The sequence below is a fragment of the Anolis carolinensis genome, chromosome 5, assembly GCF_035594765.1.
Source record: "Anolis carolinensis isolate JA03-04 chromosome 5, rAnoCar3.1.pri, whole genome shotgun sequence".
In the NCBI taxonomy this organism is placed as follows: Eukaryota; Metazoa; Chordata; class Lepidosauria; order Squamata; family Dactyloidae; genus Anolis; species Anolis carolinensis.
The window spans coordinates 141,136,528-141,154,252 of NC_085845.1; the positions used below are offsets into that span (position 1 = coordinate 141,136,528).

Here is a 17,725-nt window from a genome sequence, read left to right on the forward strand (position 1 = left end):
AAGGGGTTATGGAATCAAACAGACTTTTGGAAAATCTGGGGGAAGTTTATAGAATTTGTATTTATAGAAGGACAAGGGGGCAAACCTGCAACAGAAACAATGAAATTCTGGAGATAAAGAACGAGATAAGCTGGTCCAGGTAAAGGTGGCACAAAGAAAATGGAAAGGGATAAAGGGCGGTCAGTCAGGGAAGGTAAATATATTCAAATAATTAGAAAAATGTATTAGAACTATAATAACTGCAGTATACTTTAGATAGGGAAAGTTTATTTTAAATTAAGTTTTTTTTAAAAAAGAAGGAATAAATAAATATAGGGTTCACTATTACCCACAGTTTCTGGTATCCAATGGGAGGTCTTGCAACATATCTCCCACTGATGTGGAGGTCATATTCTATACCCTTGTAAAATTCTCTTTCCAAATAAGCTGTTGGTAATTTTCAGGAAATAAGCATCATGAATACTGTGCTACTAAAAGTATCTGAAACATCTTGTATGAAAGGAAGAATAAGAGACCTATTTTCTACGGATGGGTTTATCTGGTTGCTAGATACATAACCCAATGAAGTGTGAACTTTACAACCAAACATTGCCTTTCAGCCTCACATGACTCACTGCATAATAATTATACAAAGCAACTTACTTTAAAAACTGTCCAAAATCTTCACAAATGCTTTCACATCCAGGCCATTTGCAAACTCCATGGCCATAGAGAGTATGAGAGGCTCCAGTCTCCTCATGTGATGAGCTGTGATTTAAAAAGAAAAAAGAAAATTGCATGAATTCATTACAAAAGCCATAACTGCTGTAGACTTCTAATGTTTATCAGGTTGTGTTCAGTGACAAATTGGTGAAAACTCATCTGTTATTTTCATTGCATTCAGAATATTTTTCTATTGAATCTGCCAAAATGTTTTAATTTGAGAGGAAATTGAGCCAGAAGTGATGCAAAACAAACAAACAAAACAAAACAACCCCACCCCTCTGTGTATTAGAACAGCTTGCCCATTTTACAGAAGCATTTGCAGATACAGGTTTAGTACCCCTCATCCAAAACCCTTGGGACTAAAAATGTTTTGATTCCGCCCCCCCTGGATTTTGGAATATGGGTATTTGCATATAAGTATGTGGATTATGGTATTTGAAAAACAATTTTGAGCATGAAACCAAGGTTGTGTACACTGAACTATTAGAAAGAAAAAAAATATGTCATTATCTTGGTCACTCATATGGTCCATTTCAGATTTTGGGGTATTTTGGATTTTGGAATTCCAGATAAGGGGTTCTCAATTCATACATGTCAATGGCTTTGTATGTTATTTTTGTTTTTTATTAACAACATCAATATGACATCTTTACGAATGTTTATATCTGAGGGCACATCTGAGGGTACGTTGCATGATATTGCACATTAAAACAACTATATTTCTGATTCAGCTATCAAAAAAAGATCATCATGTGAATAATATTCAGTGATATTTTTTTCACAAAAGTGTAGATTGGCTCTGTGGTCTAGAAAAACCACCTGTCTCATCTGATATATAATCAAGCAGTAATGTGATTGAAGGTTACAGAGAGCACACAACTCCCTTGCTGCAACAGCTCCATGAGTATTTGGTGAGAACAAGAGCCTTCTTGACCACTGCTCCCAGACAGTCATCTGGAGAGGCCCAACTCCTGTCCCACCATCTTCTCAGGCTTGTAAGGGAGAGGGCCTCCTCCGTGGCTGCTCCCAGACTTCAGAGCCTTCTCCCTAGAAAGGCCAAAATGGTCTCACCCTTGCTCTTCTTCCATTTGCAACTCAAAACATTTTTATGCCTTTTAGAAACAGACTGGGTGAGATTTTAATACTGTAATAGTGCCATTTAATAATTTTAATTATTTTTAATGTTTTAACATTATAAATTGTTTAATCCCATTTAAAATAACTCTTATTACTAATGAATTTGTATAGATTCCAATTTGTTTTGTTTTCAAATGTTGTTAGCCACCTTGAATCCCATTATTGGGAAAGAGGTGGCATATACATGAATAAAGGGACGATGATGCCAAAATGAAATGCTTCCGGATATTACCATTTTAAAATTATGAAATGCAGGATGATAAATATGCTGCAATGCCACATGAACAAATACCCAGAACTCTCTTTGTGAGTGGCCTTGTGAGTTCATGTAGAAAATTCAGTTGAATATCAGTCAATAAGAGCAATGACTGAACCACCTTTACTACTCTTCCAAAATGAACAGAAATGGGTAAATAAATGGTAAGAGAAGAAAAGCTATATGTATCTTAAAAGCTACATTAGACACATTCTTAAAATAGGACCTAATTGGATTCTATATTAACTTTTCTCCATTGATGTTAATTAATTCCTTTAAAATACTCAAGAAAGGTATATAAGCTTCCTATATCTGTGCATGAAAAATGAGAGCTGCTTGCCTATCAAACCTGAATTACACTTCAGGAGACATGGAGTAAGCTTTATTGTTATCACAGTGCCAGCATTTATCCTCATATTTCTCATACACTTTGTGGGTATATCCACTAGAGACAGGGAGTTGTCAAACTGAAGAACTGTCTAAAGAACAACTTTGGAAATTCTGGAAATGTTACAAAGGGTGTAATTGGCACCAAAGACAATTCCAATGTAACACTCATGGCTTCAGCATCAGGGAAAGACACAGAAATTGGACCATGAATACTAAGTACACTTTTTGCATTATTTAATAATACATGAAATTGAAGACATCCAGATTAGTTGTTGCAATAGTTTTGCATTGTACACAAATATTCCCCTGGGACTGCTAGGATGAAGAATGGAACAAATAGTGACTATGCAACTCATTTGAAAATGTACATTACAGCTGTTACTTGGAAAAATGCAGAGATTGTTCCTTGGATAGCAGAAAGGAGGAGTAGAGGGAGGTAGGAAAATGATGTTGGGGTTAATTTTAGTTGGGGTTCCCACACAGTTCACTGGGCTATAGGCCATCACAAGTGCACTTAGGAATGCAACTTAAGCTTTGTTGAAGCTAATGGGATTTGTAAGATGGCTTACTTAAAAAGACTGAAGCCAAGGGTGCTTCCCGCACTGGAATAAGGCATTAGATGCTGTAAGATACTTTGGATCCAATGCCAGGTGTACTGATAGTTCATACTCTAGGGCTGAACAAAGAGGCACTAGCTATCATTAACATCACAGTATTCAGCACTGCCACCAATCCAAAAAAAAGAAGAAGGATACAACTGCTACTATTTTCAATTTGTGGCTTATGGTGAACTCTTAGACAAGGGTAACAATAAAAGAACAGCAGTGTGATATAGTGATTGGAAGAATTAGAAAGGGTAAGATTAAAATCCAAATTGATTCAGGTTGTGGAAGTGGCTTACTCATATTCTCTTAGCCTAAAAGATTCTCTCTCTGGGTTGCTACTAGGATAAAATGGGAGAAGGAAAACCATGTATGCTGCTCTAAGCTTCTTGTAGAGAGGGCAAGATAGAACTCTTATGAAAATGAAGATGGCACAATCACTAGATTTAGTCATATTCACCATGGGAAGTCTGCTGCATGAAAATCATTATAGTCACCATGAACACACTCCATAACTAAGGTGGAGAAGGTTAAGATTGATCATCTATTGATACATTTTTAATCAAGTGAATTCAAAGCAAATCCACAAATTCAATACTGAAGCACAGTTGACCCTTCACATTGGTGTCCCTTCGGGTGAGAAGGGCGGGATAGAAATGTCGGAAATAAATTGGTGGGTGTAATTTTTGCATATTTGCTTATTTGCAGATTTGATTACTTCTAGTATTTTAGATCCTCCAGGGCAACTCTATGGACAACTTTGTCAGACGTTAACCTTAGAGTCATGTTAGAAGACCTAGAGATTACTAGATGCTTTCACATAAAAATTGGCAGGGCTTTATTTTATTTTAGGGGAGTTCTGTACTACGAAACCCAACAAAGTGGAGGATCTACTGTACGAGCCACAACTAAACTCAACGTGAGTCTTTCTTGGAGTAGGTTCATTACATTAAGGGTATTATATAAACTGTCAATGTGAAATCCCATTTTATTTAATAAATGTATTCTAAGTAGGATGAACACTGGGTTTAGTCCCATTAAATAGGATGAAAAAGCAAATGAGTACTCTCATTACCTGTCCCGTCTTGCATTGAGAACTGATGACTGTCCATTCACTATGGAATGATGAGTTATTGGTGGTGATGCTTTGGAAGTGGTAGAGGAGGTAGTAGAAGAGGAATTGTTAGTAGTGAGGTCTAGCCCTCCATGCTTAATGCCATTGTCTTCCATACTGTGAACTCCAGTAACTTCTTTCCATAACTGCTGAATCTCAGCAGGACTTAAGCCAGCTATAAAATGAAAGAGAGCACCAATAATACAGTAAAGTAAAAGTTTCATATAATGAGCTCACTGTTATTAATGGATTAATGCCAACAATAAAGGTGATCCAGTTTTTCCAGCACAATCAACATGTAGTAAAACACCATTTCATTTTACCTCTATTAGCATGGAGTAAACTTGGCTGCTTTTTCTCCTTGGGTTACAAACAGTCAATTAAAGGTCACCAGTTTACGTAATAAGCTTTCTCTTAAAACATTTGTTCAAAGATCAAAGGGAACAAGCTGCAAGCAACAACGGGCAAACTACTGTTTGAAAAAAGGGTATTTTTAAAAAATCTTTTTGGATGAGAATTTCATTGCCTGTGGAATCAATTTCTTGATTCTGAAGCATGGCTGAATATATCCAAAGTTCACAAACTTCTTTAGAAGTACTGCTTTAGCGAAAGCATAATGGGAAACAGAAAAATAGATCTGTTTGTAACAAAGATGCACGTTTTAAGAAACTTTTTACAGGAAAAATGGAACACAAAGGAATGTCCTAAATCTAAGAAGAATTTCAACTCATATATGCCTTGTTAAAGCATTCAACGTAAGTGTTAAACCAACATACAAAGAAGGAGGAGCACAGCAGCTTTGTCTCCTATGTCAGAATACTGCTCATGTGAAGGAGAAAATATCAATGGAAGTTCTCCACATGAGTCACAACCTCGATTTCCAAAATGTCTGGTTCTGAACCTCCATGCATACAGGAGACTCTCCTCTTCAGGACCCTACTTTTTATGTTAGTACAAAACAACAACAACAACAACAACAACAACAACAGTAGCAGTACAACAAAAACAACAACAACAACAACAACAACAACAACAACAACAACGGTAACAGGGTTAGTGGGGTCCCTCCTCTTTACATGTTGGTTTAACCTTTATGTTGAATGCCTGAATAGGCTATATTGTGTTTTGCTCTGCTAAGCCCTTAGCCATACATTAGTTTCCCTGCTTATTTTTAAAATTGCAGTATGAAAGTCATTTCCAGAAGACCTAATACTATTACAAGAAGTAGTTTGACAATGATCCAAGGATTACTAATCAAACCTCTCCATACAACTCTTTTCAGACACCTTTGCATTAAAATAATACAGTTAATAAGCATGGCTAAGAGTCGGTGTTCCAAGATATCCCGTCATTATGCTTCACCGAGCTTGGCACTTTCAAAGGTTTAAAGAAAAAATGGGGAAAATGATGTCCCCCTCCTCTTTTGGCATCATTGGAGGCAAAATATTTCATATACATTTATAAAAGTTGAAATTATTATATTAATTGCATGAGAGGGATGATTTTCTTAAACCAATTTCAAGTCAGTAATGCCAAACAAAGCTAAAAAATAAATTCTTGTAATTATTTCAGTAGCTTTCACAAACCAAAATGCACTGTTTAACCTTCTAGCTTTTCCCTCATAGAGGAACCTGCCACAGCAAATGTTTATTGTACTGGGTTGCATGCCAAATTATGTGTTTCTCACATGAACTTTTATACAAATATACAGTCAGCCTTCCATTTTCAGGTTTGATTTTGTGGATTTGATTATTCACATGCTTGATCAAAATGTTATTTCTAGGAATCTCTTGGTCCTCTAGTGCAACTGTGATTCTGTGGTCAGCTTCCAGCAGAAGTTGACCATGGAATCATGCTTGATGACTTAGAAAAGTGAAATGGGTTTTCAATTTCACGGGGGTCCTGTGTCCTAACCCCAGCAAATGTGGAAGGCTAATTGTCTAAGTATATCCCAAAAATGCAAACCAAACATGTTTCATTTGAATGTAAGGTTCTATGAACCATTTGGTGGACATTCAGAATATATGGTAGCTTCTCGGAACACAATTCCATGATCCATATATTCACTGTGACTAGTAACTTGATATGCTCATACTGATACTGTTTGTCTCTTATTTATCATGCAGAGAAGGCACCATGAAAATCTGGGGACAAAAGGGACTGATACTTCCTTGGGGAGCAAAAAATACTGACAAGTCCATGTTATTTCCTTTTCCCACCAATCTGCCAGTCATTGTGCTCTCATTCCCCGTCCCCAAATCTGAGCTGCACTTCAGGAGACTCAAATAATCTTCTTGACTTTGAGAGGTTCACTACAAAAAATTAGACATTTATGTACATAACTATGATAGGTTAAAACATTCAATAACTGTGGAAGTTGTTCACATTAAACATAAGAATTATATCAAACTCCAGTTAGAAAATATGGTAATATAATATTTATATAAGGATCTTCATATGGAATTGAAACTTTCCTTATTGTAAAATATGTTTTTCCTCTGCTTTCTCTAGAATGTGTAGCAACAAATCTCAGGATATGTGGAAGGGCTAGGAAGTTAAGATAAATGATCAAACAGTTTAAGACATCGTCATCCTGAATTTGGCACCAAAGTAACAGAATTTGCAATAGGGCAAGGTGGATAATGGACATCAAGCATACAATTAAGTGTTAGAGAACATGCTAAAGGGTCCTTGGCTGATCCTCCAGCATTATAAGTCACAAAGATCTTGGGCCTCAGATTGAGATTTTGGGGAACAGTCACAGTATTTGAGTAATCAATACTTTTATACGGACAAATGATCTAATCATGTATATGGAGGCTGTTTCACCTGAAGGGTATGTATATCCATTATGCAACTCAAGTCTTGCCAATGATAGGAGTTTGAACAGGTAAAATCAGCGTCTTTTTTACTGTCAGAGTAAGTAGGCATATTTCTCTTCAAGGAGATGGGACATAAATAATATTTCTTGAAGCAGACGTGGCATGAGTGACATGAATAAACAGGAGGAAACCAAAAGCAGACATGCAATGCTATTCTCATTAGTATCTCAGTGTAGAAATGCTTTGGTAGTGCAACCCTAGTGTTGGAGCCCTCCCATTCTTTTTTACTAAATGCAACAGGAATGACAAAGAGTTTCAGAATTTCAGGTTACTTCCTTTTTTGTTCATTTATGTTAAATGGTATGGGCTATATTCACATAAAAACTGGTTTCTGAAGGCTACTGAAGGCTTGAAATGTGATTTATTTTTGTAATAACTGCAGCTTTCTCTCATAAGAAAGACGGCTCAAATGCAGAATTTTGTAAAAGCCACTAAAGTCAAAACATGAACACTCCTACTCTGCAACACTGTCTATACAGTCAGCTTGAAAACAGAATTAAAAATGAACACTGGTTTAATAATAAAGCACTGAAATACAAGAGTGGTGGTCACAATGGAGCTAAACTTTGCTAATGAGGAATAAATAATGTAAAGTAAGTGAAATCATATGTTGTGTATCTACCTTGCGGCAGCGATTGGACGGGAAGAGCAGACTGGCCAGGTGGAATGGAAATGAGTCCCTGACGCTGGAGGTTCAGCAGATGTTGCTGCTGTTGAAGTTGCTGCATCTGGAGGAGTTGCTGCTGGAAGACAAGCTGCTGGGCTGCCAACTGCTGTTGCTGCTGCTGCTGCTGAAAAACAATAACAACAACAAATCCAGGGGAGAGCAAAGGCTGCCACAAACAAACAAAATCTAGATGGAACACATCAACTGAACACACATCTCCCCTTTTATTTTTTGTCTTCAATAATAATTTTATTTACATTTTTTTGTGTGGCTCATTTTATTACAAATTACTGAGTTGTGGGGGAAAACAGACAAGATGCTCTTCATGCTTTTTCTTGGGAAAAGGTCAGAGGAAAGCAGGTAACAGCTGTTTCAAAGAGAGGGGGGATCACACTTCATGATAGATGATAACAAATTTATCTAGGGTAAAAGTATAACTCTTTACAACAGACTGTGATTCAAAGACACTCTTGTTTTTCCAATTGAATAAGTATGATCCGCAGTGGCCCATAAATGAAGTCTCCAGTGATCTATTAGTAAACTGGGATGTAGCCTTCATTTTACTGGCCTGTTAGCTCCTCTGCTGCTCTTCTTGGAATATATTAAAGGGAAAATCAGAATTATATTCAAGGCAAAGGAGTGCCCTATTATAACAGGAAAGCATAACTCCCAATTTTGTGAGGCATTACAAGACAAACCAGAGTTCTTTAGGCTCAGGAGGGCATAAGGATGTAGTCGCACTTCAGAGAAAGACAAGCTGCTGTGGAAGACCTTTCCTTTTTTAGTTTGAGGAAAAGAGAAACTTCTGATGCGCTCACTGGAAAACAGACTGCATAATGGAGCAAGTCATGTGGATTGCCCTGAGCCTCAAGAGAAATAAGGGAGCAATTTCTATTCCATAGTTGATGGCTGTCTGAAATTCTATTCACAAATCCAAACAGAAACAAAGCCTCGGGAGGTCAGAGCAGTTTCCTGCACGTTTGCATAATGGGCAGCTACAAGACATCGTCTGCGATACCTGCTGATCAATTTAACTACTTCAACATGTTTTGTTTGTATTATGTTTATAGTTGATGCAGTTTGCTGACAAGTGCAAGCTAGGCCTGAGAAGCTGGCTTGTCAGGTTGATTTATGAGCACATCAAACTGTAACTTTCGACTCACCACTCCAAACATACAGTAGCAGTTCATTAATCAGGGTCTGAGACTTCAAAATCTGTGCCCATTTCCCCGCCCCCCTCTCCTCCACCTCCTGTTATCCTTTTTCTAAATAATGGACTAAATTTGCATGATCCCTGTCCTATGTCATAAAGAGAAGTAGGGATCTTTCATCAGCTTAACCTTCCTCATATATCTGTACTTGATAATCAGTACTCCGCTTGCCAATGTATTTGATCATTGCAAAACCGTGCTCCTTGGCAAACATTAGAGGACAGGAGAACTGGATGATAACCATCAGATCCTGTAATTATAAACAAGGGGAGGTGTGGGCATCTACTTCCATTGCTACTGGGCCTTCTGTATGTATACCCCCTCAATACGACAAGTCTTGTAATTGTACTAATTTAATGAACATAGGAATAAAGAACTGGTTAAACCAGACAATGCAGGAATGTAGTTAAGGCAATCCAAAATTCAAATTAACCAGGCTCTTCCTTTAAGCAAAATTACTGTTCAGAACACTATCAGTTTTTGCCTGCTAAGCAGGAGTTTATGTCCTCTTCCAACTATTTATTGAATCATATGTTATCTGTCTGCTATCTGTCTGTCTGTCTATCTATCTATCTATCTATCTATCTATCTATCTTGTGGGTTCTATAGGCCATTTCACAAGGTTGGTTTTGACTCCATGCTATAATCCCCAAGGACATAAAGCAGAAAACATCTCCTATGAACCAGAATCTCCATAGATACAGCTGTCGCTTCCTGGTGGAGATGTTTGCAATTGCAATAGCAGACCATTTCTTTTCACCCTCAACAGTCTCAGGAATCATCTCCATGTCCATTGAGATCTTAGTCCATATAAGACATTATCTATGTGAATATGCCCTTGTGGAACAACATTTGAGGATTAGTTTGACTGTGTGGACCATCCTGGAGGTATTTCATGATGAATAGGTTCTAATGAAAATATATAAATGTATATTTAAAATATCAAACAAACTTTCAGAAGATACAGCTCTTTGCCTCCCCAGCCAAAATCCCAGTGAAGATTTACAGATTAGCTCTTTCAGGTCTACCTCTTTTGCTTGCTTTCCTGGGTGCTGCTGTTGCTGCTGTTGTTGCTGCTGTTGCTGTTGCTGCTGCTGCTGCTGCTGCTGTTGTTGCTGCTGCTGTTGTTGTTGCTGCTGTTGTTGCTGCTGCTGTTGCTGCTGTTGTTGCTGTTGCTGCTGTTGTTGTTGCTGCTGCAAAAGCTGAAGATGTAACTGCTCTTGCTGTTTCTTGTAAAACTCTTGGAGTTGTTGCTGAATAAATCATTTTGACTTTAATAAATAAAGGCAAAGTTTCAAGTATTACAAATCTCCTAATCTCTCCTAGACTGGCATGTGGTAGAGTGGTTATTAGACCGTACCATGGATCAAAAAAGGAGTTGGAAGAAGCGGTTTTACAAATGTTTTTCTTATCCAGATCTCAAATTTTTCAAAGGTTGGTTCCAAAATATCCTAAACAGAAAGGCTCGGAAAAATCTGTATTCTAAAAGTCATGATACAGAGCCCAACTAATGTTGAAGAAGGAGGAGCACTACCACTTGCACATACAGTTATCCCTCCACATTTTCTGGGTTTATGGGCAAAGGACCCCTATGAAAGTGCAAAAACCACAAATGAAAAACATTTTTTTTTTACCTGCACAAACACCTCTCTAAGAATCTTTAGGTTCTCAACTGCAACTGTATGGTCAACCTCCACTGAAAGTTATCTCTAAAAATCTCTAGGTTCTCCAGCAAAAGTTGATCATAGTCACACTTGAAGATCTAGAGATTCCTAGAGAAAACATATTAAGCAAATAAATAATCAAATCCACAAAAGCAAAATGCACAACTGCAGAGAGCCGATTGTATTCCTAAAGAATTGAGCCAGGGCAAGGGAAAATTTGTGTTCCTTGATAGGAGAAAGTGAATTCATTTCTCACCTATTTCAGAAGAATACCATATTTATAATGGAAGATGATCTAATTGTCAAGACACTACATGTAATTGCTAATATACTACGTATAAAATATTTCAACATACTAGGAGCAAAGATATTTTATTAATCAAAACCAAGCATCTACCCTAAAAACAGGAAAAATAATAATGTTCATTATAAAAATTAATGACTAATGACATTCTGCTTGAAGAATGAGAGATCTGGAAGGGGACTGTGTGTGTAAGAATGTAAGGGTTTCTGTGAACATGTTGGTGGCTACTTGCACTTTGAGGGTATGTAGAAACATCTGTTTCATCAAAAAAGTTTTGAGCGGAAATGTTATTGTTAAACAGATATTGTTTTCTGTACAAAAAGCAATATTTTGTGCAGAAAGCTGTGTATTCCACTTCTTATGTGAAAAAATATTCTTCAGCACATTTCTGGTGGAAAAAATCTGAAGTGTAAAGAATTGCTTGGCAGTGCTGCAGTTTTTCAGCTGTTTGCTATTTTGTCAGGGAGCATAAAATATTCTTGACATCGCTATTACTGGTCTATATTATACATTTTAGGCTAGAAGTAGTATCGATTCCTTTCTTTTTAATCTCTAGAAGGGAAAGTTTGGAGGAGTGGAAAAAAAAGAAACAAATGAAAGAAAAACACTTTTCCCTCTGAAAAAGAAGCCACTATGTTTAAATTCCTTAATTGCCTTCTACGTACATGACTAAAGGGGACCATTAAAGTGTTGTAAAATTTTAAGCAATTATTATCTCAAAGCCTGCTTACACTTTTTATGACATTCTGCATCTCAAAAAGTACTGAGGCATATATATATATACTTATATATATTTATATAAATACAGGTTTAGTATGCCTTATCCAAAATGAATTGTGCCAAAAGTGTTTTGGATTTTGTGGGGATTTTATATTACTTCTATTTGAATATATATATAGTAAAAGTAAAGGTTTTCCCCTGACATTAAGTCTAGTCATGTCCGACTCTGGGGGTTGGTGCTCCTCTCAATTTCTAAGCCGAAGAGCTGGCGTTGTCCGTAGATGCCTCCAAGGTCATGTGGCTGCCATGACAGAATGGAGCTCAATTACCTTTCCACCGTGATCTACTCACGTTTGCATGTTTACAAATGGCTAGATTGGAAGAAGCTGGGGCTAACAGTGGGAGCTCACACCACTCCCCGGATTCAGTCCACAAGTTCAGCAGCTCAGCGGTTTAATCCACTGTACCACCAGGGGCTCGGTATGTATGCATATACATATATACTGAAATATCTGAGATGGGGCCCTAATTTGTTTTTGATTCACATCAACGTTATGCACCTAGTCTGAAGGTAATTTTTTGCACAATAGTTTCAATAATTTTGTGCACAAAACAAAGTTTGTGTACATTCAACTGCCAGAAAGTAAAGTTGTCTCCCTCTCAATTATCCACATGGACAGTTTTGGAATTCCACCTAAAGGATACCCAACCCATATTAATTTGTCCCCTGTTCACACTCCACTTGACATTGCTATTGTCTAACTACACAGAGCATTCGAAGTTGCAAAAATATAGTAGTCTCAAAAATTTACAACTTGGAGGTTGGCATATAGATTGTGTACTTGGTGGTTAGGCGTTTTTATGTTCAGAGGATGGTTCAGTACCTTGAACAGCTTCCTTAACATGTGGACTAAAACTAGAGTAGAATTACTACTCTGATGACATGGGAACTATAATCTACTACTACTATATACACACGGATAGAGACATGCATGGAGATACTGCATATGCATGCAACCTTCTCAGCCATCAGGTTTTAAAATGTAGTAGAGAAAAGGAGAACACTTTCATAATCTTCAGCACCACACAGAATTGTTAGGCTATGCTATCTATTCAAACGACACCCAACATTACCTGCTGCAACATAACTGCCTGCTGTTGTTGAAGAAGTGCTTGAAGTTGCTGCGGAGACAAAACTTGTTGCTGGAGAATTTGTTGCATTTGCTGAGGGGTGATCACCTGGGGAGTCATCATGGCCACTGACACAGGCACCTGAAGAAACAAGTTTGCAAATACATGTGTTGTCGTTAACTACTATCAAGTCAACTTCTGCTTATGGTGACCCTATGAATGGGAGATTTCCAATTTATAATGTGCTGTCCATTTATAATGTGGTCTTTCCATTTGTTCTACTGCCCTCCACTACTGAAAAAGTTACCATGCATTTAGTTTCTCCTCCTCTTCCAAAATATCAGGTACAATTTATCTCAAGGTGTTAATATTCCATGTTTCCCTGGTCCTTGCCAGCTGCTGGAAATTCAATTTTGGGAAAATAGGGAAATGTGGAAAGTTGTGATGTCAAAAATGAAGCTATCTCTATCAGTTATAGCAGAAGGAAAGAATGGCAACAACTTGTCTCTCTATAATTTTTAGCAGCAGTGGTGGAAATTATGCAATATGTATGGGGCACCATATGAGAATCACCAAGACCTTTTATAGGGGCCCATACTGTTTTCCAGAGGGTGGCCGTTCCACTGTATTTTCTCCCTTAGGTTAAAAAAATAGATTAATGTCTTAAAGACATTCCTGTACCCAGCATCTTCCAGGCTGTGAGATTATTAATTCATCACTTCTGGTTTTGAAAATAAGGATTGGAAACAGGGTGGATGCCATTACTGGACCTTCCAAGTTATCTACACTATTTTAGAGCATCAATTAATTTGATCTCCTGATTACAGAAAATCACAAGGGATAGGTAGAAACATTGTTGCCTCTTGAATAATAGGAAATATGTTAGTTCAACAAACTCTTAGTATATTTTGATAAAAATACAAACTATAGCTGAAAAACAGAGAAATTATAAAGCCACGAGAAAAACATTTTTGGAGGGAGGAGGTTATTTTAGGGAAAAGACTTTTTTAAGAAAACCCTAAAACACAACATTATTATTTACAGATAAGATGTTGCTTTGTTAGTTAAGGAGCATAAAATGCATTATATACAACTATCGTATTTGATATCTTAAAATGACGGATTATTCAGAAAATAATTACAAAATGAATTTACTATTTATTTATTTATTTATTTATTGTCAAAAATGGAGCATTAAGGTTTTGAATAGAAAGAACACCTGTACCAAAAGGCATCTCTTTGGTTTTGCTGGCTTATGAAATGCAAGTAAAATATTCCAAATAAAAATGGGAAAAAAATTCTTAACATTAATCAAACAAAGAAAAATGTTTTGTCTCCTTTAGTTCTCCATAGCGTAATGTGGATGTAATGCAAAACTGTGAAAAGGAAACCAAGATGAGGAATCTGAAACTATATAAACTCTTATATGAAAGTCATCTTCTTCCTTAGAAATTATTGATACAGCAAATATGTGATAATCTTGCCTTAAACATTTAATCATCATTCTAATAGAAATTATTTTCCCCATTTTTTTCTGGAAAAGGGGCTTCATAAAAAATTAAAAGGATTTACTTTCAAATAAGGGTGAATACTTTTGGAGCCTTAATGAGAGTAGGACAAGCATCTTCATAGATATATTTAACAGTATTCAGTTCCCGTTTTAATGATGTCCTGTTATTTTAAGACCCCAGAACTCTGGCACTTTAATTCTAGACACATCAGATTTTATCAAGCCCACAAGTTTTCATTTCACATGTCTTGCATTTACCTCTAGATTTTAAAATTTAGTAGTAGAAATGGGCATTTAAAAATAGATGATCACATGGTACGCTCTCACCACTTTGCAATCAATCATCTTATGAAGTGTCATAATACTACAACTACAAAAGGATAAAGAAACCAGACTGTTTTCCACAATACAAAGACAAATGTTTAAAATCAGATTGTAAGTGATCTTTTAAGACAATACAGATATTTAGATGAAACTGGGTTTCCCCTTCTGGCCATGCCTAGAAAGGGAAGGCTATTTGTTCACCCCAATGAAGAAACCAAGTAAAGGGGGCGGAGCACAACATTTTGTGTGTCCACCTCTCTCAACTCCAGCATTTATTTATCCCAACACAGTTTTCTAGTCTCCTTATTTCATTGATGGGTGGGAAAACATATATTTAGAGTCTTCTGTTCTTATCAAATTATGAGAACAGGCAGTCAAAAAACACAACGTGTTGGCGTGGTTTTTGTGATCATACATCCAGGCGGAAGCATGTCGCCCATATCCAAGCAACAGGCAGTTTTCTGAAGTTAAAAGTGTTGCTCTTGAAACCAGGGATATAAGCTTGCCAACTTATTTACTAAAGTATAATATATGCATGGATGCCTCACTTTTATGCATGCTGGCATACATATATTCTGCTTTTTGCGCTTCTTACCAGAGGTAACAAATTATGAGGCAAATTGCTTGATTTGTGGATTAAAAAGCATGTTCCCTATCACTTTCAGTAAGTAATATATAGCAAGGATACATAATAGGGAATAATAGTTTGTGTCACAGGGTGCATCTACACTGTTGAATCAGTGCAGTTTGACACCATTTGAACTGCCATGGCTCAATCTTATGGAATCATGAAAGTTATAGTTCTGTGAGGCACCAGCACACACTGCTAGAGAAGGCTAATAACATTGTAAAATTACAACTCCCATGATTCAATAGCACTGAACCATGGCAGTTAAAATGATGTCAAACTGCATTCGTTCTGCAGTGTAGATGCACAGAGTCTTCATTTGAGTTGGGACCATGCATAAATGTGTGAGACATCCCAGGAAGCTGGATGTCACAGGAACAACAATGCTATGTGTCTCACAACCTCATCAGATGGGGTAAATTTGGTCACTTTGCCTTCTTTTTGAGTACAGGGCATGGGGCAACGGGTTTTCCATGTTCATAGACATGCATGGCAATTCCGGCAGCCTTTGTTATGAGGTTGTTAGTTCTATCAAACATATGGAGGAAACATCTAGTGGCAATGCCATGGCTTCCATGGCTTTTGGTTTAGATATAAAATGATATCATGCTGTATCAGAGCTTGGAAGCCTCTAAAAGAGTCCAATTCTGACTTTTTCAATTTCAGTCTAAACCAGTTTTCAATATTGGGGACATACACACAAATTCCATTCTGACATACCTGGCCCTCTCCTTCAAGTTGCTTCCACCTTATGGTGACTCTGAGGCGAACCTATCATGGGGTGTTATTGCCAGGACTTGTTCAAAGAAGGTTTGCCTTTATCTTCCTCTAAAGCTGGGAGAGTGTTCCTTGCCCAAATTGACCCAGTGCAATTCATGGTCAAAAGGAGATTTGAATCCTGGTCTACAGGGTCAAACCACTATGTTGACTTTCCAAAAATCATATACCTGTACATTTAAAAAAGTAATATCTGTATGCCTCAAAGGCTTTAATAAAAAGCTGTGCTTTATTTTGGCACCTAAAAGATTTCCACAAAGGCATTCCATAAACACAGAGCAGACATCCACCAGTAGATCTCAGTTTGTCACCAGGTGACCCTTCATGTAAAGTCCCAGGACATTCAAGGCTTTGAACATCATCATGAGAATACTGAATTCAGACTGACAGCAAATTTCAAATTCATGTTAGTCACACCTATTTCTGTTCACTTATTTCTGGATCCTTATCGCCTAATGCCAATCCCTATCTGGTGTGTTCCCACTTTACCCTCATAGAAGTCTGCTTCTCTGCTTATTTATTTTATTTTATTTACAACATTTTTATCCCGCTTTTCTCACCCGAGGGAACTCAAGGCAGCTTACAACAACCGGAAAAATTCAATGGCAAACAAATCAATAAAATCTACAACACATTTAAAACCATTAACAATAATGCTTCCATAGACTTGTATATGTATGGATTGTCACCTTGACGTGGTGAGGGGGCTTGCGTGTTCCAATGAACCTGTGGGCACAACCACGGGAGTCTCACACTCCCAGGAGTGACCACAAGGGAGGATCCAGACCAGGAACAATCCGAAGACCCGAAGACCTCAACGGCAGAGCAGGCGGAGGATAACATGGTACATGTTACAACGGCTGTGAAGGCAGAAGAACGCTAAAACAGACTGAGAAGCCACTCTCGTTGTGTTAATCACACCACTGCTGGGACCTCAATCTGTGAAGACTGTGCGTTGACCGGCCGTGCACCGACCTCCACACATTAAAAAAAATCACGCACTGGCGTCTTCCAAGAAATGGAGGACCATCATCCTCGAACTAGTTAGGGATCACCTAACTAACTAAACTAAAGTATATGTAGTGTATTAACATTCTCATCCTAGGCATATAGGGAGTTGCAGGAACAGCAGGGCTTTTCACATGCAGGTCCCCATGAGGTGATCTGTTACTCTGCATGGCAGACTACTAGATTCTTCCTGCTAGCTCAAGCATATTACAAATCATCCCACAATTCTAGACCAGTGGTGGGCGAACACCTACATTCTGTGGAAGCAGTCTGCACTCCAGAATCCAGGAAAGAAGCAGAGTAACAGGTAAACAGAGAGGGACTATTTCTTAGGAATAGCCAGAAAGATTGCCATATGTCCAATAAACGAGGACTATTATGCTAAGGATTATCTAGGGATTAAAATGGAGGTTAGGATAAATGATAGCTGTCCAGTGATGGCAATCACCTCCATATACTATAGTGAACAACAAAATGAGCTATTTACATCAATAGCTCAAAGATGCACATTCATTTGCAAGTCTATTTTCGCATGCAAGAGGCTAAAAATATGATCACAGATCCAAAAGCATCAATCTGAGATGGAATCTCATTAATGTTCATGAAAAATATGCAAGATATTTTGAGTAAGTATTTCTTTAATTGCATTATAATAGCACAGGTGTTGGTAATTCAACAGTCTTGTGTGCTTTCCC

General features: G+C 37.5%; 1 protein-coding gene across 13 annotated transcripts in view; it reads right to left on the reverse strand.

Annotated features, from left to right (window-relative positions):
- The window catches only part of foxp2 (forkhead box P2), a 458,869-nt gene that overhangs the window by 70,460 nt on the left and 370,684 nt on the right, over window positions 1-17,725 (reverse strand). For 11 of the 13 annotated variants that reach the window (XM_062982426.1, XM_062982425.1, XM_062982433.1 and 8 more), the window contains 5 exons: window positions 12,787-12,924; window positions 9,993-10,217; window positions 7,709-7,877; window positions 4,166-4,379; window positions 643-747 (listed from right to left, as the gene is read on the reverse strand). In XM_062982426.1, coding sequence (XP_062838496.1) covers window positions 643-747; window positions 4,166-4,379; window positions 7,709-7,877; window positions 9,993-10,217; window positions 12,787-12,924 — 851 coding nt within the window. The remainder of the gene's footprint in view (window positions 1-642; window positions 748-4,165; window positions 4,380-7,708; window positions 7,878-9,992; window positions 10,218-12,786; window positions 12,925-17,725) is intronic. The other 2 variants (XM_062982432.1, XM_062982435.1) reach the window with 1 other exon arrangement.